The sequence below is a fragment of the Zalophus californianus genome, chromosome 9, assembly GCF_009762305.2.
Source record: "Zalophus californianus isolate mZalCal1 chromosome 9, mZalCal1.pri.v2, whole genome shotgun sequence".
NCBI classification, from domain to species: Eukaryota; Metazoa; Chordata; class Mammalia; order Carnivora; family Otariidae; genus Zalophus; species Zalophus californianus.
Window position 1 is genome coordinate 62,535,077 of NC_045603.1, and position 21,356 is coordinate 62,556,432.

At 52.2% G+C, this 21,356-nt stretch overlaps 1 protein-coding gene across 12 annotated transcripts in view; it reads left to right on the forward strand.

The window, feature by feature from the left end:
* Nucleotides 1–20,980, forward strand: part of POU6F1 (POU class 6 homeobox 1) — a 65,524-nt gene extending 44,544 nt beyond the window's left edge. For 5 of the 12 annotated variants that reach the window (XM_027591831.2, XM_027591834.2, XM_027591833.2 and 2 more), the window contains 10 exons: nt 2,972–3,065; nt 5,048–5,243; nt 9,409–9,530; nt 10,360–10,585; nt 11,113–11,369; nt 12,057–12,185; nt 12,810–13,013; nt 15,756–15,897; nt 16,453–16,621; nt 17,631–20,980. In XM_027591831.2, coding sequence (XP_027447632.1) covers nt 3,018–3,065; nt 5,048–5,243; nt 9,409–9,530; nt 10,360–10,585; nt 11,113–11,369; nt 12,057–12,185; nt 12,810–13,013; nt 15,756–15,897; nt 16,453–16,621; nt 17,631–17,976 — 1,839 coding nt within the window. In that variant the 5' untranslated portion in view covers nt 2,972–3,017 and the 3' untranslated portion in view covers nt 17,977–20,980. Of the gene's footprint in view, nt 1–2,971; nt 3,066–3,858; nt 4,109–5,047; nt 5,244–9,408; nt 9,531–10,359; nt 10,586–11,112; nt 11,370–12,056; nt 12,186–12,809; nt 13,014–15,755; nt 15,898–16,452; nt 16,622–16,722; nt 17,406–17,630 lie in introns of those variants that run through there. The other 7 variants (XM_027591837.2, XM_027591836.2, XM_027591840.2 and 4 more) reach the window with 7 other exon arrangements.
* Nucleotides 20,981–21,356: the final 376 nt, after the last annotated feature.

The following is a 21,356-nucleotide window of genomic DNA, read 5'->3' on the forward strand; positions in this document are numbered from 1 at the left end:
TTCTCTAAGCCCTAATGGTTTGTATCTTCCCTTTAAAATGTATTAGTGGGCGCCTGGGTGGTTCGGTTGGTTAAGCGACTGCCTTCGGCTCAGGTCATGATCCTGGAGTCCCAGGATCGAGTCCCACATCGGGCTTCCTGCTCAGCGGGGAGTCTGCTTCTCCCTCTGACCCTCTTCCCTCTCGTGCTTTCTATCTCTCATTCTCTCTCTCTCTCAAATAAATAAATAAAATCTTTTAAAAAATTAAATGGAAAATCAAAATAATTAGTTTTAAAAAGATAATAAAAAAATAAAATGTATTAGTATCGGGGCGCCTGGGTGGTTCAGTCGGTTAAGCGGCTGCCTTTGGTTCAGGTCATGATCCCAGGGCCTTGGGATCGAGCCCCGCGTCCGGCTCCCTGCTCAGCGGGGAGCCTTCTTCTCCCGCTCCCTCTGCCTGCCACTCTGTCTACTTGTGCTTTCTCTCTTATCTCTCTGTCAAATAAATAAAATCTTTAAAAAAATAAATAAAATAAAATGTATTAGTATCTTTAAAAAGTGTATAAATATCTTTTAATTACGTTATCATTTTCAAAGAAATCCTAGGGGGGGAAATTATGAATTAAACACCTGTAAGTTCTTCATTTCTGCTATAGTATAGCAATCGGTCATCTAACCCATAGTGGCCTAACAACTGAGCAAGGCTGAGTCTTGTCAGTTGCAACCGATTGCCCCTCGTAAAGCAACAGCTGATTACAGCTTCTCCACTTCTTTTCGAGCAACCCCATAACTGGCCCAAGTCATTCTTTGATCTATACATTATGCTAGTTTTGGTCCCCGAAGAAGGTCTTCCTTTTCCTCAACCTGCTTCACCAGTTTTGCTTGTTCTTCATTTAATCCGTGTTTGGGAATCCTCATTCACAAAATCGTTTTGGAGACCACTGCACAATGCAGGATCAAGTGCATAGACTCACGTGCATCGATATTCTGGAAGGTATTTTATGAAATACGTACTTTCTTTACATTCACGATCTATGTGTTTAAAATGTTCTTAAAATTCCAAACGGTTGTCTTCTGGCAAAGATACTGATGTCCTCGAAAAGTTCTGATAGTCTTCATTCTTTAAGCCATTTTACCATGCTGTAACAGGGATTAAATGAAGATCTTGTTTTCCTTCCTCATTGTTTAAGTGTTGCCCTTACAGGTTTTTCTCTTGAACGGCTTGTGTGGGGAGGTGCTGGATCAGCACGGGCCTGGGGAGAGCTCAGGAAAGTCGCAGCTGAGCTTGATGCACTTTCCATCTTGGAAATGAAATCTCAGTTTTGCCTCTCCCTGAGCCAGCGCAGAGAGTGTTGAAAGCCCACCCGATATTATCCATTATTCCATAGCTGTAAAAAGGATTAAAGTCTTGATACATGCTACAACGTGGATAAACCTTGAAAACATTTTGCTAAGTGAAAGAAGGCAGACATAAATGCCATTTAGTGTATGATTCCATTTTTTTTTAAAGATTTTATTTATTCATTTGAGACACAGAGATAGAGAGAGCACGAGCAGGGGGAGAGGGAGAAGCAGGCTTCCCGCTGAGCAGGGAGCCCAATATGGGGCTCGATCCCAGGACCCCGGGATCATGACCCGAGCCGAAGGCAGACACCCAACCATCTGAGCCACCCAGGCGCCCCCCATTTATTTTTTTTATTATTATGTTATGTTAATCACCATACATTACAGCATTAGTTTTTGATGTAGTGTTCCATGATGTATGATTCCATTTAGATGAAATATGGAGAATAGACAAATCCATAGAGAAAAAAGCAGATTAATGGTTGCCAGAGGCTGGGGCTGGCAGAGGAGGGGAGTAACAGCTAATGGGGGTTTCCTTTGGGGATGACGAAAATGTTCTGGAACTAAATCGCGGTGATGGTTGCACAATATTGTAAATCTATTAAGTTCCACTGAGTTTGACACTTTAAAATGGTTACAGTGGTGAATTTTACCTCAATCAATAAAATAAAATAAGGAAGACCGATCAACCACCCCAGGGTTGAAAGAGGAGGAAGGGAAAGATCTGGAATCTAGAACATGTCTCTGAGTTTAGTTTCCTCATCTGTGCCGTGGTGGTAATAATGCCCCCAGCCGGCATGAGTAATTAGAACAAATAAGTGTTACATAAACACTTAGCACTGGAGGCACTCAAAGTCAATGTTAATTGCCTTATTTTCTATGTAAGTATCTAAACCTATATGTCCCTATACCTTTATTTCTTATGACCCTACTGTTTGTGGTTCCAACCAGCCAATCTGTTCTTCACAAGGGCTCCTCCCACTTCCTCTCCCTGCCTTTGGCTGGCTGTTCCACCATCTGGGAGGTTGTCCTGCCTTGTGTTAGAGGCCTGTAGGGTTGCTAGGCCACTGCCACGGAATCATGTAAGAGCTGATTTTGTGGGACCCCCTGCTGAATCAGACTCTCTGGGGATGCTTGCTTCAGGGGAATCTGGTGTCTGTATTTTTAATAAGTGCTCTAGGTGATGATCATGCATATTCAAGTTGGAGACTACTGTTTTAATTTATCCCTGTCTTTACCATCTTTTCCAGGAAGTCTGCTCAGACTCCTCCCCTGAAAAGCCCTCTGATTAGCCAGAGTGCTCTTTTCCTGTGTCTGAGGTTCTCAGTGTCTAGGCCAAAGTCGGCTTGGGTTCGGCTGGGTCTGCTCACTCCCTGCAGACTGGGGGACTCCAGGGACAGATGCTTGGTGTTCTCTTTCCTCTTGTCCCCCTGGTTCCTCCTGAGTTTAGGTTCTCCTGGGATGCCGTAGGAAGGCAAGACACTTTAGTTTTAAAGTCCTTAGAATCCTGCTTACTTCCACAGATATTTGGGAGAACTTAGATTGGCTCTCTTCCTACCATTCTCCTCCTGACTTTTTGAGATGATACAGAAATTGTATTACTGTGTCACATCAGCCTTTGCTTTTCCTGTCCCATGTCATCCCACAGATGTGCTAGGTGTGGGCCGACCCCCACCCCACCCTGACAAGTAACCATGGATCCTGGAGCCGGGCCAGAGTCATCTCTGACTGTCAATGAGCAGGTATATGCTAGGGCAGGAAGGGGCGGGGGGAGTGAGGGTCATGGACCCCGGGGTATGGTCAGGAGGAAGACTCCACAGAGCCTGTCAGTATCTGTTTCTTACCAAAATTCTTGGTCACTTCACTCATCCAGATATAGTTACCAGCTAGGATTTCTCAGGGGCTGAGTTGGGGGATTTAAGCTGTGACTTTTTTTTTTAAGATTTATCTATTTCAGACAGAGAGGGCATGAGCTGGGGGGGGAGGGGCAGAGGGAGGAAGCAGACTCCCCACTGAGCAGGGAGCCCCATGTGGGACTCCATCCCAGGACCCTGAGATCATGACCTGAGCCGAAGGTAGACATTTAACTGGCTGAGCCACCCAGGCGCCCCTAAGCTGTGACTTTAAAAAATGAAATTAAAATATACAAATATGTATGGGGCACATGGCTGGCTTGGTTGGTAGTGCATGTGACTCTTGATTTGGAGGTCGTGAGTTTAAGCCCCACACTGAGTTTACTTTTAAAAATAAAGAAAAATTTAAAAACATATATACAAATATGTATATTTTTACATAAGGAAAGATTGGGACATCACAGAATTTACTCTATTTTTTCGTATATATGTATTATCATTTTTTGTAGTGAACATATTTATTACATCATTTTTTAAAAGAAAAAAAAAGACTAATATCTCTTAAAATGTAATTGGACTGAAGTCCCTCATAGGTCAAGTTTGCATCAGAAAGGGAACTGCTTTTGGAAGTTTATTTCACTCATACTTCCCTGATGGGTTACATTGTCACTTTTTCCGGCAGTCTCTGGCTGGATTCAATTTTCAGGCCTCAGGACTGTGTTGTGGGAGTGCCTTCGGGTACAGGCCAAGTGCAGGGGAGGCCCGACGGAGCTTTTGCATACACAGAGTGTCCCTGAATCTTGAATGGCCCAATTCAAAGTGCTGGAGGTAAAGAGCCCAGGAGTGCTGGCTGTTTGAGCAGAAGACCACCAAGTGTTCTAAGGAGGCCTGCGGGCTGCCTGCACCGCTGGGATGTGGAAGCCACCCTCCAGGTTGGAGCATGCCCACAGGTGGCACGACTGGGCCTGCAGGCCCACGGGGTCCAAAGCTCCAGTCCAGGATTCCTGACCCTTGTTTCAGGAAGTTAGCTCACAGGGGAATCTTGGCCTTTACCCCAGGGTTTTAGACGTAAAGGAATCATGAGCTTAAAAAGTTCCTCAACATTGTGGAGCAATCATTTTCCACCCCCTTTATCTTTGAGGGAACTTCTATAAGGTTGCGTGTGTGTGTGTGTGTGTGTGTGTGTGTGTGTGTGTGTGTGTGTGTGTGTTTTAAAGATTTTATTTATTTATTTGACAGAGAGAGACACAGCGAGAGAGGGAACACAAGCAGGGGGAGTGAGAGAGGGAGAAGCAGGCTTCCCGCGGAGCAGAGAGCCCCATGCAGGGCTCGATCCCAGGACCCTGGGATCATGACCCGAGCCGAAGGCAGACGCTTAACGACTGAGCCACCCAGGCGTCCCTCTATAAGGTTTCAAGAGAAGTGAAGAGGGATTTGCTTCTTGGCCCAGCTTAGGCTGTGGATACCATGTTAGGGGCCTCCATCACCACCCTCCAATATCCTAGCAGCTAACAGGACACCCTGGCAAGGCTGTGGGTTAGGCCACTTACCACTCCCTGAACTGAGTCCAAGAAGGGGGTCAAATAGAAATATTCCCAAGCGCTTTGGCTCTGTGGGGCTTTTTCCAGCACATGTCAAGCCCTTCCCCTGTCACCAGGCCCCCAGTTCCTTTCCGAAGCACCTTTCCTGGAATCAGGGAGCTGCAGCCTGCCCCAGGCTGTGGAATTGCCACAGAGCAGGCAGCCCTCAGGCAGGAGGTCCAAGTCTTGAAGTGCGCTCTCCGCTCTCCCCCAGCCAACCCCAGAGCTCTGCTCCCCAGGAGCTAGACCAGCCGCTCCGCACCAGCGAAGTCCCCTGTGCTCTGTTTGCAGGTCATCGTGATGTCCGGCCACGAGACCATCCGCGTGCTGGAAGTTGGAGTGGATGCCCAGATCTCTGCCGAGGAGGAGGGCAAAGGGCTGGAGGGTGTGGCTGCCGAGGGCTCCCAGAGCAGAGACCCTGGCGAAGCTAGTGAGCCTGCTGGTGAAGCTGGGCCAGACAACCCAGACTCCGCTGCAGAGGCAACTGGTACGAGGCCATCAGTCCCATCTGGCATTGCACCACCCGAGTCCCTTTCTCTGGATCCTTGGAGAGCCAGCATGAATCCCTGGGGCCTCGGTGGCCTTAGGGTCTTGCTGTCTTCCTGTCCAATGGGCAGCCTCTGGCCACAGCTATCCTTCTGCTCAGCTGCTAGGGCTGTCCTGCCGTCCTTGTTCCTGGAACTCTATCTGGTTTCAATCACTTCCACACCTCAACTGGGATGGTCATGGTGAGCTGGGCGGAGAGAGGCAAGGCTCAGTTGAGGGGACTGAATTCACCTCAGAGAGAGAGGGCTCCAGGTCTCAGCTAGACCCTCAGGCCCAATGCAGAAAAGACTAGACCTTTAGGATCCTGACAGCCCTTCCAACTCAGTACCTTTGGTGGTGGATCTGGGAGGTCCCAGCAGCTGGGGGTGGGGGGGGGGGCGTGTTACCTACCCTGGACTAAGGCTGTGGGTTAGGTAGGACCTTGTAGAATCTGAGCTCCTTACTCCCAGCTGGGCTGCTGTGAGTCAAGCCAGCTGGTCTTACTTGTGCTGTCCTCTAAAGACACTTGAGGGCAAGAGTTTGATTCTCCTGTACGGGGAATGGAGAGAGATGATCCACCCACACGGTCTCTCCTAATTACCCTGCAGTATAGCTGCGACACAACCAGGCCTGGCCTAGAGGCTGGGACTGGTGTCAGGCATGGCTCTCTGGCCATGGGGCACCCTTTCCTGGACTTTCCTCACTGATACCTTGCAGAGTAGACATCTTTTGCTGGAAACCTGGGACCTCCCTAGCCAGTCCCCCCAGAACCCCACGACTCATCTCCCCTAGTCTACTGCTTATCTTCCCTTCCCTAGATGGGAGATCTGGGCTGAGGGAGGTGGGCCAAGAGGAGGAGCCAAGAAGAGAGCAAATGAGGACAGGCTTTAGGGAAAAAGCAACTCCTGAATAAGAAAACTGCAAGGCCTCATATCCCTTGCTCTACCCACAATCAGTGTGCAGATTCATTTGGGACCCTAGTAACCCCGGGTCATTTTTTTCTCCTTTTGAATGAAGGAATGGCAAGAGACATGACCATTCTCCGCTAGCCTGGAAACGCTCTGCTCCGTGTTGAAGCTGGGGTGGGCATCGCCTGCCCCTGTGGGGGCAGTGCCCTGGAGAGCAGGCAGCCAAGACAAGGGTGTTACATCTGGCTCCCCTTCTCCTCCCTTTCCATGGTGGGGATGAGGCCCCTCTTCAGAAAATTTGGGAGGTATCCCAGGTTTATCCTCATTTTCCCTTTTACTCATTTTTTTTTTTTTAAGAGAGGGAGGTGGAGAGGAGGGAGAGAGAGAATCTTAAGCCGAATCATGCTCAGCAAGGAGCCCGATGTGGGGCTCGATCTCAGGACACTGAGATGGTGACCTGAGCCGAAATCAAGAGTCGGACGCTTAACCGACTGAGCCGCCCAGGCGCCCCATCCCTTTTTACTCTTCAATCTGTCTTCCATATCTCATTTCTTCTGGTGCCTTAATTCTGTTCCTTTTCCAAACCTGCTCTCGGAAATGGATCCTAAATCAACTATTTACACCTTAGCATGAGTGTTTATGGTAATGTACATCATCTTCCAGAGGTTTGTATATTTAAGCCTTTCACGAAAGTCCTATTCTCTGGAAAGGAAATTCTGGTTATCATCAAGAAGGTAAGGGAGGCATTGTGACGTACCTCCTAAGAAGCTGCCAACTTAGACTGTGGCCTTGCAATCTTTCTAGATACGCAATATTACGAAGAGTTTCCTCTTCAAACAAAACTAAGTAATGGGAAACTTTTTCAGGATGAAAAAGCTCGAGTGATTTATATCACTCTAAATTACTACCCAGGCCTTGTCACAAGTATGTATCTTTAAAGTTGTGGCCACCAAGAGTAGACTGTAATAGGACACTTACCACCATATTATTCATAGGCCCATTTCCTTTATTGACATAGATTCATAACACCTGAGTCTGGGTGTGGCTATTGTCAAACTGTCTGGTTTTTCACTGTCATAACCGGTACTGCTTTGAGTTTCTTTGTACTGGTCCTTTGAAAATTTGTTTTTTCCTTTGAGGTATTGTCCACTTGAATTCCTTTTGAAGAGAAATCAATTGTGTACATAGGAGGAAGTCATGACATGAAAAATACAAAATCTGTCAATGAGAGGACAAGTTAATTGGCTATAAGGTACCACATGCCTGTTAAGCCAGAAAAATAAACGGTGATAAAACCTAAATTGGGTGGCACTTTGGAGAAATAGGAACATTATTGACTGTTCTGTGAATTGGTTCACTCTCTGAAAAGCAGTCTTGCAAGAAGGGACAAAAGCCCTAAATGTGTACAGACCCTTGGACCCTGGGTCCTACTTTGGAAATAAATCCTAATAAAATGAATATGTCCTTTCTTTAGATGGTAAGCTTTTCTCATTCATGTTCATCACATTCCCATTTTCCCACTTCCCTTTTTTTAAATTTCATAAAATTTTGTGAAGCAAAATCTTTTTTAAATTTTCATGGATTCAGGGGTGCCTGGGTGGCTCAGTCGTTAAGCGTCTGCCTTCGGCTCAGGTCATGATCCCAGGGTCCTGGGATCGAGCCCCACATCGGGCTCCCTCCTCAGCGGGAAGCCTGCTTCTCCCTCTCCCACTCCTCCTGCTTGTGTTCCCTCTCTTGCTGTGTCTTTTTCTGTCAAATAAATAAATAAAATCTTAAAAAAAATAAATTTTCATAGATTCAGAGTATTCTTACGTTCTCTGATTTTTTTCAGTCGTTAGAACTGCATTCCCCTCCACAGTGGAGATGAACCTGCTATTTTGTTTTGTTTGAATTTTATTTTTTTTAATTATGATTTTATTTATTTATTTGACAGAGAGACAGCGAGAGAGGGAACACAAGCAGGGGGGGGTGGGGGAGGGAGAAGCAGGCTTCCAGCGGAGCAGGGAGCCCGATGTGGGGCTTGATCCCAGGACCCTGGGATCATGACCTGAGCTGAAAGCAGATGCCCAACGACTGAGCCACCCAGGTGCCCCCTGTTTGAATTTTAGAAGGCTTTAGTTGTTGCCTGTTTGTCTCTTTAATTCCTTAAACAATTGGATTGTTTGTCCTTATATACTGTGAACATTACAGTCCTGAGTTAAATTGCTGCCTTTCCAGATTAAAACAGGGGCTGGGAACGTAGGGTTGGAAGGTTATCTGATTCAGTGGTTCCCACTCTGGCTGCGTGCTGTATCACAAGCGAGCTTAAAAGAAAGAAGAGAGAGAGGAGCGGTTGCTGGCCTCCACTCCCGGGCATTCCCATTCAGGAGGCCTAGATTCGGGCCTGGAAATCTATGCGCAGCCAGTATTAAGAGGCCACCGATCTGGTCTAACCTCCATCACCCCATCCGTGGTCTCACCATGTATTAAATAATAACCCCTCTCCTCATGGTTGTGTGGCTTTGAAGAGGTTTCCTGGTAGGGTCCCCAATACCTAAGTCGGACGCTGTAACATGGGTGAAAAGCTCTGGTTCACAGGAGGTGCCTTTAGAAGCTCAGCGAAGCTTCTCTTCTGGACCTTAGCCCTTAGGCACTGGCAGAGAAACTCTGCCCAGCCTGCAGTGCCCCTTCTGGAGTCCAGTTTTCAGGGCCTGTCACTTCAAGGACTTCACCCTACAGGAATCCTCGGAGCCTTGCCCCAAGCCAGCACCTGCATCCAAAAAGAAGCCTGCGGGTGGCATGAACAATGATTCCGCTGCGGGATGAGCCAAGGGAAGTTGCTCCCATCGATTCTAGCTCCTTCCCTTCCTGCCACACGTTCACTTCAGGCCCTTCTACTGTTGATGTGATAGGTCACCGTGTCCTGTGCAGCCGGGAAATGAGAGACTGAGAGCCAGCTGCGCACAGGCCTGCATTTTCTTCAGCTAGAGGTGGGAAGAGGGTAGCCCACCTTGCAGGTCAGGCACAGGGCTCCCCAGCCTCCTGTTCTCACGACCGGCAGCACTGGGGGAAGCAGTCTCCCTGGGGCCAGGGAAGGCCAGTGATTGGCCTTGGGTTATGCAGAAATAGAGCGTGAGGCTGAGAGTTGTCACCTCAGGCTGCAACAAGATGCTCTACTCCGGTGACCCCTCCGCGCTTACCAGGCTCACTCCTTGTCCTTTCTCTCCATGCCATGTGAAGTGAAGTCTCTGCCGGGGATCCCTCCGAGCCCTGCCCCTGCTGTTGCCACCTTCAGCCAAGCCCCCAGCCAGCCGCAGGCCTCGCAGACCCTGGCGCCACTAACTGTACAAGCTGCCCCCCAGGTAAGGGCCCCCCAGGGAGCTGAGCAGAGGGCCCTGGGCAGGAGCAAAGCATGGGACAGCCAACGTGGGGTGGCCGTGGGATCTGGGAATTTCACGGGCAGAACAGGGAAGGGGCTGTGGCTTGGAGGAGGGACTCCCCCCTACTAGGCACCCCTGGCCTCTCCCCTACCCCAGATCAGGCCCACTGGGAAAATCAGATGTGTGCTTGCCAAGTCATATCCCTGGGTCCAGCAAGGACTGTAGGTAGGGAGAACATTAACTCTTTCGTGCCACAGGTGTCTCTTTATCTCACGACTAAATGAGGGGATGCCCTTGTTAGCCCCTCCAGTGGATGCCTGGCAGAGTTAATGGATTGTTCAGAGTCCTCATTTAGAGCCAGGGGGCAGCCCCAGTGCAATGAGAAGCTGCCTCCCGGATCCCCCAGCCGTGCTGCACTCCCTGTGGCCCTTCGCTCCCGGCACAGATCTGCCAGGCATCCAGCAGGGGTATCCTCCATCACAGCTGCCCAGAGGCCTCTGTAGGCCCTCGACCACTTGGTTCCACCAGCCCCCGCCCTTGCTTCCCCTTGGCTGTGCTGTGAGCAGGGCCAGGCCCTGTCTCCAAGGGGGGCAGCTTCTCTGAAGGCAGGCTGGTCAGGTCCAGGCACCCCCTCAGGGTTGGGCCTCCGGCTAGGGCTTGTCTCTTCCCCACCCTCATGTGGGCCTTCGCCCCCCCCACCCCCAGAATGCTTTGTTTGTGCTCAACTGGGTCCGAGAGACCCGGTGTTTGCGCTGTCAATGTTGATTTTTTATTTTTTCTTTTCTTTTTGAAATCTTGTTTGCTTTTGCAGGTCTTGACTCAGGAAAACTTAGCCACAGTTCTGACAGGAGTTATGGTTCCAGCAGGGGCAGTTACTCAACCTCTTCTTATCCCCATCAGTATTGCAGGTCAAGTGGCTGGTCAGCAGGGGCTGGCCGTGTGGACAATTCCTACAGCAACCGTGGCCGCCCTCCCAGGACTGACAGCTGCTTCTCCCACGGGGGGAATTTTCAAGCCACCTTTAGCCGGTCTGCAAGGTAACGGCAACTCTCCCCAGGACAGCACCAGGCCCCCCACCACCCTATACTGCTCTCCCTGCACGCGTGCTTGCCATGTTGGACTCAGAACCCGCGGCCCGCCAGGGCCCACAGCCCTGGAGTCTGGATCCGGTGTCCCACGCACCCCGCCACAGAGCTGCTGCACCATCTCGGGACTCTAGGCCATGACACGGTGCTGGCCCAGCAGGCCTCTCCTACTCCAGCCAACTGAGACTGCCCCTCTCCCCCCACGCCAGAATTCACCCCACGACCAGCCTCCTGAGAAGGACTGCAAGAAGATTCAGCGTCTGGTTTTGAACCTCCACATCTCCAGGCCCAAGGGAGGGGGGATGAGAGATGTTGTCCTGTGCTGCCCCTGCAAGGATCAAGGGAATCACAGCTGCCTGTCCCCTCTGCCCCGCTGTCCCAACCCCCTCTTCTGCCTGTGCCAGATCCCCTGGGATTGGAGCCGCTCGGGGGGCCGCGGCTAGGCGTTTGAGCACCCCTGTCTCTGCCTTGCTCCGTAGCAGCCGCTGTGCTGAACACCGCCCTCCCGACACCCGTACAAGCTGTCCCACCGCCGGCACAGGCCTCCTCGCCCAGCCAGCCCCGGCCAGCAGCCCAGCCCCAGACGCTGTTCCAGACCCAGCCGCTGCTGCAGACCGCGCCTGCCATTGTCCCGCAGCCCACTGCTGCGGCCGCTGCTGCCCCCACGCCCAAGCCGGTGGACACCCCCCCACAGATCACCGTCCAGCCCGCGGGCTTCGCGCTGAGCCCAGGAATTGTAAGCCGCTGCCCTCACCCGGGGCTGATCAGGGATGGACTGAATCTTGGGCCAAGGGTGGAACTGGCCCTTCCCACAGGGGAGGAAGGAGGTGGAGGACCAGCCCCCCCCCGAATACGGCTCTTTTCCGACACATCAGCAGAGATGGCCCCCCTCTGAGGCCTTCTCCTTGCATCTGCCAGCCCATTCGTCCCAGACAGGAGCAGACGGCCTCCGCCAAGGGGGCTGGGCAAATTCTCCAGAACCTGAACCACTGGATCGGCCTTGGAGGGTGGGATGATGTCTGGGGATTGCACACTTGTGAGCTGTAACAAGGCGGAGTTGGAGGCTCACGGCCATATGCCAGTGTCTGTCCAGTGTGGCTCCCGGCTTGCCGGGGGTGCTGTTAGGTGCGACTAGAATCACATCGGCCCGCCCCAGTCTGGACTTTCTGTCCTCCCAGGCCTGGCCTGAGAGATTAGCCAGAGTTACCCTTCCACGGCGGCGGTCCTACCCTTCCCTGCCAGGCCCCTGCAGCCCCTGGCCCTGGATACTCTTCAGCTGGACCTGGGCCTGCAGCCCACATTCGCATCTGCCCAGCACCTGTATCTCCCCACCCCCCCACCCCTGGCCCTCAGCATTCTCCTCTCTGCCTTGGGCTCTTTCTTGCCCCTTGGCCTCTGAGCAGGATTCTTTCTCCACCCACAGATCAGTGCCGCTTCCCTCGGGGGACAGACCCAGATCCTAGGTTCCCTCACTACCACTCCGGTCATTGCCAACGCCATTCCCAGCATGCCAGGGATCAGCAGTCAGATCCTCACCAATGCTCAGGGACAGGCAAGTGGTCAAAGGCAGGGCTGAGGGGTGGGGGCTGTGGAGAAGCTATCTGGGGGGTCAGGATGTGGGCTAATGGTCAAAGAAACTCCAACAGGGTATCGAGCTGCTGTCCCTGTCCCTTGTGTGGCAGCTCTGTGCTGATGCTGAGCCCGACAGGGGCATAGCCACCACCCCGCCCTCTAGGTGCTCCCTCTAGCCGGGGGCTTTCATTTGTGGAGCACCACCTCATGGCCTGGCTCTGCGTTAGGTGCTTTCTTGTACATTACCTCACCTCACTTGGAGTACAGGCCTACTAGGCAGAGATTTGCATCCCCCTTTTACAGGGGAGAAGGCTGAGGTCCAGAGAAATTAAGCCACCCGATAAAATGAGGCAAGGCAGGGATTCACATCCAGGGCCGTGTGACTCACGTGCAGACCTACTCCTGCTCCACCACAGCTCTGGAGATCGCACAAAGGAAACAGCTCCTAGAGGATGAATCCTTGTCTTTACTGATGAGTAAACTGAGCTCCAGAAGGGTGAAATGATTTGTTTAAGTCCCTTCCCCTGCCAGTGTGGGGGTTTGGGTTGGGGGCAGGACTGGACACTGGCCTCACACCCGGGGTCCCTGCGTTGTTTCCTCCCAGGTTATTGGAGCCCTTCCGTGGGTAGTGAACTCGGCTAGCGTGGCAGCCCCAGCACCAGCCCAGAGCCTGCAGGTCCAGGCTGTGACACCCCAGCTGTTGTTGAATGCCCAGGGCCAGGTGATTGCAACCCTGGCCAGCAGCCCCCTGCCTCCACCCGTGGCTGTCCGGAAGGCAAGCACGCCTGAGTCCCCTGCTAAGAGTGAGGTACAAGGGCTGGGTTGGGGCGAGGGCAGGGTTGTGGGGGGTGGGCGGCAGGCAGGGCTGTCTGGCATGGGCTGCCTCCCTCAAGACTGCAGGGCAGGACAAGGTTATCTTCTGAAGTCCCCGGGAAACAGCACCTCTCCAAAGTGAGGGGAAATCCCAGGGTAGAAGGCCCAAGCGAGTCCCCACATGCTCTGTCCAGGGAAGGAGCACCCCCCCACCCCTACCCGCACACACCCAAAAATGCGTCTCTGTGCCCTCAGAGGCTAGTGGCGTGCTGAGAAGGCCAGGGAGGTGGTCAGAGTAAACCGAGCCTGGATTAGCTCCAGGGTGAACAGACCACCAGAAGAACCCCAGAACTTTATTCTGCACCTCCTCCCACTTTACCCCTTCACTCTGCACTGTGGCTTTGATTATTACTTTATTTGTTCATTCCAGGAGCAGTTTTTGAGTGCCTACTCTATCCCGGGCGCTGAAGATCTAGAGATGAGTAAGATGCCTTTGCTAGCCTTAGGTAGCCCAGTGCTGGAGACATTACAAGCCAGCGTGACAAGGGCTATGATAGGGGCCTGCGAAGGTGCTGTGGGGAGCCAGAGAAGGGAGCTCCCAACAGACCAGGGAGTTCAGCAAGGCCTCATAGAGAAGAGTCGGTGAACTCATCTAAAGGGATGAGTTCGATGGGAGAGTGGGCCTACCTTTACGTAATTGCAGGAATGATAATGTGCCAGAGCAGGGGTTCCCAAACTTGAGTGGGTATCAGAACCACCCGGGGGGCTTGTTGGAATGCAGATTCCCCACGCACACACACACATTCCCCCCACCCCCGGAGTTCTTATTCAGCAGGGCTGGAGTAGAGCCCAGGAGTTTGCATTTCTAGCAAGTTCTCAGGTGATGTTGAGGCCGTGGCTCTCAAATGTGGTGTGCTGTTTCCAAGCTTTGTGAATAACCTCTTAGCCTCCTCTGTAACATGGAGATTATCAGAGTACCAATTCAGAAGGTTATGAATGTTAATGGATATATTATACATAAGACAGTTAACACTCTGGTACACAGGAAGCACTGGAAAAATGGAGCTTTTATTTTATCACTGTTATTATGTAGTGGGAAGTCATGGAAGGGCTTTTAGCAGGGAAGTGGCTAGATGTGTATTAAAAAGAAATTACCCCCCTGGGGGGGGGGCGGTTGGTGCCTGGGTGGCATAGTTGGTTAAGCATCTGACTCTTGGTTTCAGCTCAGGTCTTGACCTCAGGGTTGTGAGTTCAAGCCCCACGTTGGGCTCCACACTGGGCATGGAACCTACTTAAAAAAAAAAAAAATAGCTCTTATACAGGTGGAGCTAAGAACTGAACAGTGGCAAGACTTGAGTCCTTGTCACCTGTTAGGAGGCAGCCGAGAAACAGTTCTAGCAAGAAATGAGGAGCCCTGACCGAAGGCTAATAAGGTTCTGGTGATGAAGAAGGAATGGACTTGAGAGCTACCAAGAGGTAGAATCCAGGGAACAGGACCCATCCTAGAGAAATCTGCACTTTCCCGGAAGCTTTAAAAAAAAAAAAATCATCCTGGGGCCCCCGGCTGGCTCAGTCAGTACAGCATGCGACTCTTGATCTCGGGGTCATGAGTTCTAGCCCCCTGTTGGGGGTAGAGTTTACTCAAAAAAAAAATCATACAAAAAATACTAATGTCATATATTTATAGTTTCTCTTGATGATAAATATGATACATGATTTTTATAAAAATTCCAATAGTACGTTAATGGAGAAAAGGAAAATTCCACCTCCAGAGATGACTTCTGTTGACAACTTGCTTTATATGCCTCCAGATTTTTTTCCTGGAAACTCATATGTATTTTTTTTGAAGATTTTATTTATTTATTTGACAGAGAGAGACACAGCGAGAGAGGGAACACAAGGAGGGGGAGTGGGAGAGGGAGAAGCAGGCTTCCCGCGGAGCAGGGAGCCCGATGCGGGGCTCGATCCCAGGACCCTGGGGTCATGACCTGAGCCGAAGGCAGACGCCTAATGACTGAGCCACCAGGCGCCCCCATATGTATTTTTTTTCTTTTATTATGTTATGTTAATCACCATACATTACAGCATTAGTTTTTGATGTAGTGTTCCATGATTCATTGTTTGCATATAACACCCAGTGCTCCATGCAGTACATGCCCTCTTTAATACCCATCACCAGGCTAACCCATCCCCATACATATTTTTAATAGGAACTATTCTCTAAAACCTGTTTTCACTTTACCTTTTTTCCACTTAGCACTGTGACCCAGAGCTCTTTGCGTGTATTTAAGAGATTTACTGTACTCTTTTTAATAGCTGCATAGAATCTCACTGTAGGGGAGTCCCAGGAATCACTTGCCAGTTCCCTATTGATGGACATTTGGGGCCTGGGAGGCCCTAGAATCAGGTTTCGGTTTCTGCTCTGAGGGAAACGATTTGAGAGCAGTTATCTCAAGGGTGGATACTTGTTGGGGCTTTGACCAAGTGTACTGAAACTTTCTGAGCCTCTGACCTGCCTGTGTCACAGGTGCCTATGAGGCTCCAAATTGGTCATGATTGTTGGGTGGGTGCTAATAAGTAGCTTGTAAGTCTTGCTTTGTGATGGCGCATAGGTAGGAGTGTGCCAGGTGAGTGAGGATTTCATGCCCATTTTGCCCTGCCTCTGGACCTTGCAGGGACTGCAACCCCCTGAGCCAGGCAGGTGGGCAGTGGGGACTCATGGACTCTCTTCTCATAGGTACAGCCCATCCAGCCCACGCCAGCCGTGCCCCAGCCTGCGGTGGTCATCGCCAGCCCGGCCCCAGCGGCCAAGCCATCTGCCTCTGTTCCCATTCCAATCACCTGCTCTGAGACCCCTACTGTCAGCCAGTTGGTATCCAGTAAGTGGCTCCTGGAGAAGGTTGTAGGGAAGAGGAGAGGAGGCATTTATTCAAATACCCCAGCGCCTTTGGATACTGCTCTCCTTAATAAACTTTCTAGAGTCCAAAGGGGAAGGGCAAAGGCCTGACACCAGGGATTGGCTCTCTAATTCCCATTCCTGCTGAGCTGGATTCTAGGCATGATGATAGTGGAGGCTGCTTCTTTGAGAAGCCAACCCAATGGCTGTCTCTCCTTTGGTCTCTCACCCAGTATCTGAGGAATGTGGATGGCTAAGGTGTACTTGGGGCTAGGAGTGGGGAGAATGGGGGAGGGTCGGGCATTAGAGCTAGAAGAACTTGAAAACAGACCCCTACTTCCAGACAGGTTAGTCCAGGCTCCTTTCCTGCAAGTCTCGTTTGCTTTGGGAATAGGGGTGAAGAGGACAGTAAGGGGGCATGGGCCTCTTGTCAAATGTCCTCACCCCTCACGACCTTACCAGGCCAGGCCAGTAAGCTAGATAAGCAGTGACATCTTCTGTCTTACACACTCACCCCTGGTCCCTTCCTCTGGCCTAGAGCCACATACCCCAAGTCTGGATGAGGACGGAATCAACTTGGAAGAGATCCGGGAGTTTGCCAAGAACTTTAAGATCCGACGGCTGTCCCTGGGCCTCACGCAGACTCAGGTGGGTCAGGCTCTGACTGCCACGGAAGGCCCGGCCTACAGCCAGTCAGCTATCTGCAGGTGAGTAAGTCCTGCTCAGGCACCCGATGTCACTAGGCACTCACTGGGACCCAGGTGCATGGCCCCTTTCCATGTTCTCCCTTCCTCCTGCCTCCTTCTAGGCCAGGAAGGCTGTTCTAAGGATCGACGTGAACACCTACAGTAGCCAAAGACTGATGCAGTCCATCTGAGGACCCTCTGTAGTTTATCCTCCAATCCTGAGCGTTTATGTGGTCTTTTGGTGGGGGGGACCCCCAAGACCCTAATCCATTCAGGAGCCCTACAGGGAAAGGAGCACAGCTTAAGAAGTTGGTCCCAAAAGCGGGACCTTCGGTACTGACTTGGCTCTCAACCACGACCCCCGCCGCACCCCGCCATGATGCCCCCATTTCCCCCTCCTCCAAGGCATGACTGTAAAGGGATGGAGCTGGCTTTTCTGTGTGCAGTGTTCGAACTGGTTCTGGTGCCAGCATCAAAGGAGGGCAGAGGGTTTCAAACAAGAATGAGCACATGGCTCAGGGAAGGCCAAAAGGTGCCTGCCAACTCCCTGGATCAGATGACGGTGACTGTTAGAGCAGGCTCCATGTTGGCAGTTCCATAGTCCCATCTGGGCTTCGGTCAGAAAGAGTTGTCTGACTTAGTGAGGCTGCTGTGGGGCTGACTGGAGAGGTGCACTCGTGACATCCATGTGCCATCTCTGAAAGCCTCTCCAGACAACTCCTCAGAGGACCTCACTCACTTGGGTGTGAACATTCTGGAAGAGTTGTTCATACAGCAGTTGCACTGCTATCCTTGCACCGCTGACCTGAGGCCATGGGAGTGGTCTCCCTGGTATGACCTGGGATGCAAGACAGTCTGAGGAGTCCGGGCTTGGCTGGGCCAGGGTGGTCTTGGTGGGGGTGGTGGGGGGAACATTTAGTCCAGTGTCACCAGCCCTGAGAGGAGCGGCCCCTTGCGGAGTGTACTCACACCCCAGTGTGAGGACTAAGACATTCTCACCGTCCCTTCCCTGGGCTCGGGTCACCCACAGGTTCGAGAAGCTGGACATCACGCCCAAGAGTGCCCAGAAGCTGAAGCCAGTGCTGGAAAAGTGGCTGAATGAAGCCGAACTCCGGAACCAGGAAGGGCAGCAGAACCTGATGGAGTTTGTGGGAGGTGAGCCCTCCAAGAAACGCAAACGCCGCACCTCCTTCACCCCCCAGGCCATAGAGGCTCTGAATGCCTACTTCGAGAAGAACCCGCTGCCCACAGGCCAGGAGATCACCGAGATTGCTAAGGAGCTCAACTATGACCGGGAGGTGGTGCGGGTCTGGTTCTGCAATCGGCGCCAGACGCTCAAGAACACCAGCAAGCTGAATGTCTTTCAGATCCCTTAGGGCTCAGCCCCCAGCCCTGCGTTCCAGCACTTTGTACTTCTCCCTTGGCACCTGGCTGCAGCCACCGCCGTGACAGCACCTGTCACAGTGTGGCACGCAGCTGTGCTTGTCCTGGGTCGCGAGACTCCACCGTGTGCATGTGTGTCCGCTGCCTCCCTCCTCTCCTCCACGTATCTCACAGCATGGGGAGGGCAGAGGGGCCCACCGAGAGCTCCAGGCTCAGGCCGGTCACGCTGAGGGATCCCTCCCTCACTTAAAGAAGCACTTTGCTAATGTGGTTTTCGAAGGGTGAATTCTGGTTGGGAACCAGACACCCCCCCCCCCCCCGCCCCCCGTCCTGGGGGCAGGGCTGCTGCAGCCCCCAAAGGACCCCTGGCCATTTGCTCTTGTTTTCGACGGCATTCTCTCTGGCCCTCTCTTCCCCTTTGCTCCTGTGTGTAAGTGTGGCAGGGACTGCAGCCTCACCTCCCACCCTTTGCCTGCAGGCACACTGCCCCCCCACCCCTCCCGAAAGGACCCAAGAGGCACAATTCTGGGAAAAGTGTGATGAGCTGCTCAGAAGGTCAGGCTCAGGGTCTGCCTTGCCTTCAAGGTCAGAAGGTGCCCGCAGCCCTGGGGCCAGAACACGTGATCTCCTTTCCCACTTCTTCCTGATTCCTTTTGGGGGGAAATTGCACTAAAGGGGAACCTTTTCATTTGTAATCCATGGTGGAAGGAAGCAGCTTTGAACTCTAGCTGTCCTGGAGTTGACCTGGGTGTACAGCACGTTGGGAACTTAGTAAATAAGCCCATCCTCCCAGATTTTAATCTAATCTCTGCCCATGGCTGTCTCGGCCACTAAACAGTGAGGGATAGAGAACTGGCAGCCTGGAAAATCCCATTGCCCAAGCTCGCAGCACCCTGGAGAAAAATGAGGGAAGGAATGCTGACTCTCTCTTTCTCTTGTCCTCCCACTCACCCCCAACCCAGTGCCGGGCCTTCTCAGAAGGGGCACATGAAACCCTAAACCAGACAGCAAGGCCCCGGGGAAAAGGCCAACATCCAGAAAGGACTGATGGCAGCCCAGGAAGGTCTCTTGCGGAAGGTGACTTAACTCTTAATTTTCTTTGAGACTTTGAGCCTTGGATATTGGGAGGAGAAATCTTATTTTGTCCAAAGTCTTAGACCACGTGTTTGTGCAAACGATCCCCGCCCCCACCCGCCCCACCCCCCGTCGAGAAGACCCCTGAGGCAGGATGGGCGTCACCTGTAGAAAGGACAGCTATGGCACGTTGCGGGCTGGCGTCTCATCCGAGCTGCTAAGTGAGTTTCACGGTGGCTGGACAACCCCTGGAACTCAGTATGTCACTCTGGGAGGTCAGGAGAGCACCAAGAGGTTGACTTAGATGAACCCAGGCTTGCTGCGTAGACCGTCCCTAAAGGGGCACAAGTCACAGAGCCAGGTCCGTAGCAGCCGCCCTCCTCCTCCTCCACACCTCACAAGATATACCCTGATGAAGTGGCTGTGAGGCGAGGGCACATCCCCACCCCCACTGGTCACTGTGGCAGAGCCACCTCCTAGTCTAGCTTCCTCCGGCTTGCCGTCATTTCCTGCCTACGACTGGTCCCCGGCAGGCCCTACATTGGCAGAGTGTGAGAGGACAATTGTGTGTCAAATTGCCACGCACACACCCCGCTACGTTCGGACCAACCAAACCTTCCCGAGTGTAGTGAGAACGACGAAGCGGGCAGGCACCTTGCCTGCCCCGGCCTCCCAGGAGAGAGTATGTCTCCCCGGCGGGGCGGGGGGGGGGGGGGGGGGGGGGCGTCACACTCAAGTTTAGGGTTATCCACCCTGTCTGCATGAGATGAACTGGCTTGGGAGAGGCATGCTAAGCAAGTCTTCAGTAAGAAGAGTTAAAGTCCTGGGGTTGGCAAAGGATTCAGTGACTTACCCTTCAATAAATCAGAGAGAGACAGGTTTTCACCCTCAAACACTTGCGTTCAGATATGCTTTCTTTTTTGGGAGAGACAAGTGGGTCACAGCTGGAGCCCTGGAAGTAGCATATAATCCAGGGTGTGGCCGTGGCTGTGGAGATGCAGGAGGAACCCATCTGTCCTGGTCTGCGGAAGGGAAAAGATAATGAAGTTCTGGTCTAAATTAGGCCTGGCCATGCTTTCTCAGCTCCTCCCTTTTCTAAATCTGTCTTCCCGAGGCTGGGCTAGAATGAAACCATTTTCTCCTCTCCAGGAAGGATGGGTAGGTCTTTCCGAGGGACAGAATTTTTGCGGGCTGAATTCCCCAGGCAAGGGGGTGCAGAGTATCCCTGAAATGGCCCAGGGCAGAGCTCACCGGCTTGCTGTCTCTGCTCCTGCTCTCCCACTGTCGGACCCTCGGGGAGCAGCTATCTGTACCCGAGGTGGGTTTTCTGCTTTGTTTCTGGTAGCGCCAGGCTCTGAAGGGCGTTAATGTAACTTTTGTCTTGAAAGCACCTTTCTGGACAGAAGCCAGAGCTTAGGCAGAAGAAAGGGCAGAAATGATTTCACTGTCTGCGTGTGGTGTTGTTTGTTTGTTTTTTGTTTTAAATGAAAGAAAGACCAAAACTTTCTATGGCCCGGTGAATCAGCTGGGGTCTTTGACCCTGCACTATCCACGGCATTTTATCTAGTGGGGGCCCAGGGAAGAATTTGGCCAAGCGGATTGAGGAACACACTTGAATCTGGAATGAGAGAAACCCTGACGTTTTTGTGCCCTTGGACCCACTCACCTTCCTATGCCTAGATTTCCTTTGTGTCTCGTAGGCCAGGCCCTGACACTGAGGTTCTGACTATCTCCCCACAAGGGGCAAAGCCTGCTGAGGGCTGGAGTGAGGGGTGGGGAGGGAAGAATGGGGATGAAGCACTTGATGTAGTTGTGTGGAATAAACAGTATTTTTCTTTTGTACGGGTCTGCTTGTTGATCCTTCATCTCTCAGGAGCTGATAGGGAGAAGCCAGACAAGTACCGGGGAGCTACCTCTGCCATCAGAGCTCGTAGCCTGGAAAACCCCATTGCAGGAAGGGCGAGCGTTAGTGCCCTGGCCTCTCACTTCAGAAAGCCCTGCCATGACCCTCCAGCCAGGATCCTCCCCACGGAATGCAGGGTCAAGATGTGCCCTTTCTCCTTCCAGGACCTCAGAATTCCCTGCAAAGCCCACTTGCCAACCTCTCTTCTCTGGGTTTTGACAGACTGTGCTGTTGGTGTGCACACTCCTAGGCCCAAGAGGTGGCCAAGGGGTAGCTGTTTGTCAGAGAGCTGAGTGGATGGAGCTTGGATATACAAGCTGGAGTGTTTATAAATACCCACAAAGCCCTTTGCCGTGTGAGGCGGGTGTGCCAGGGGGGAAGAGAAGACAGACTGTA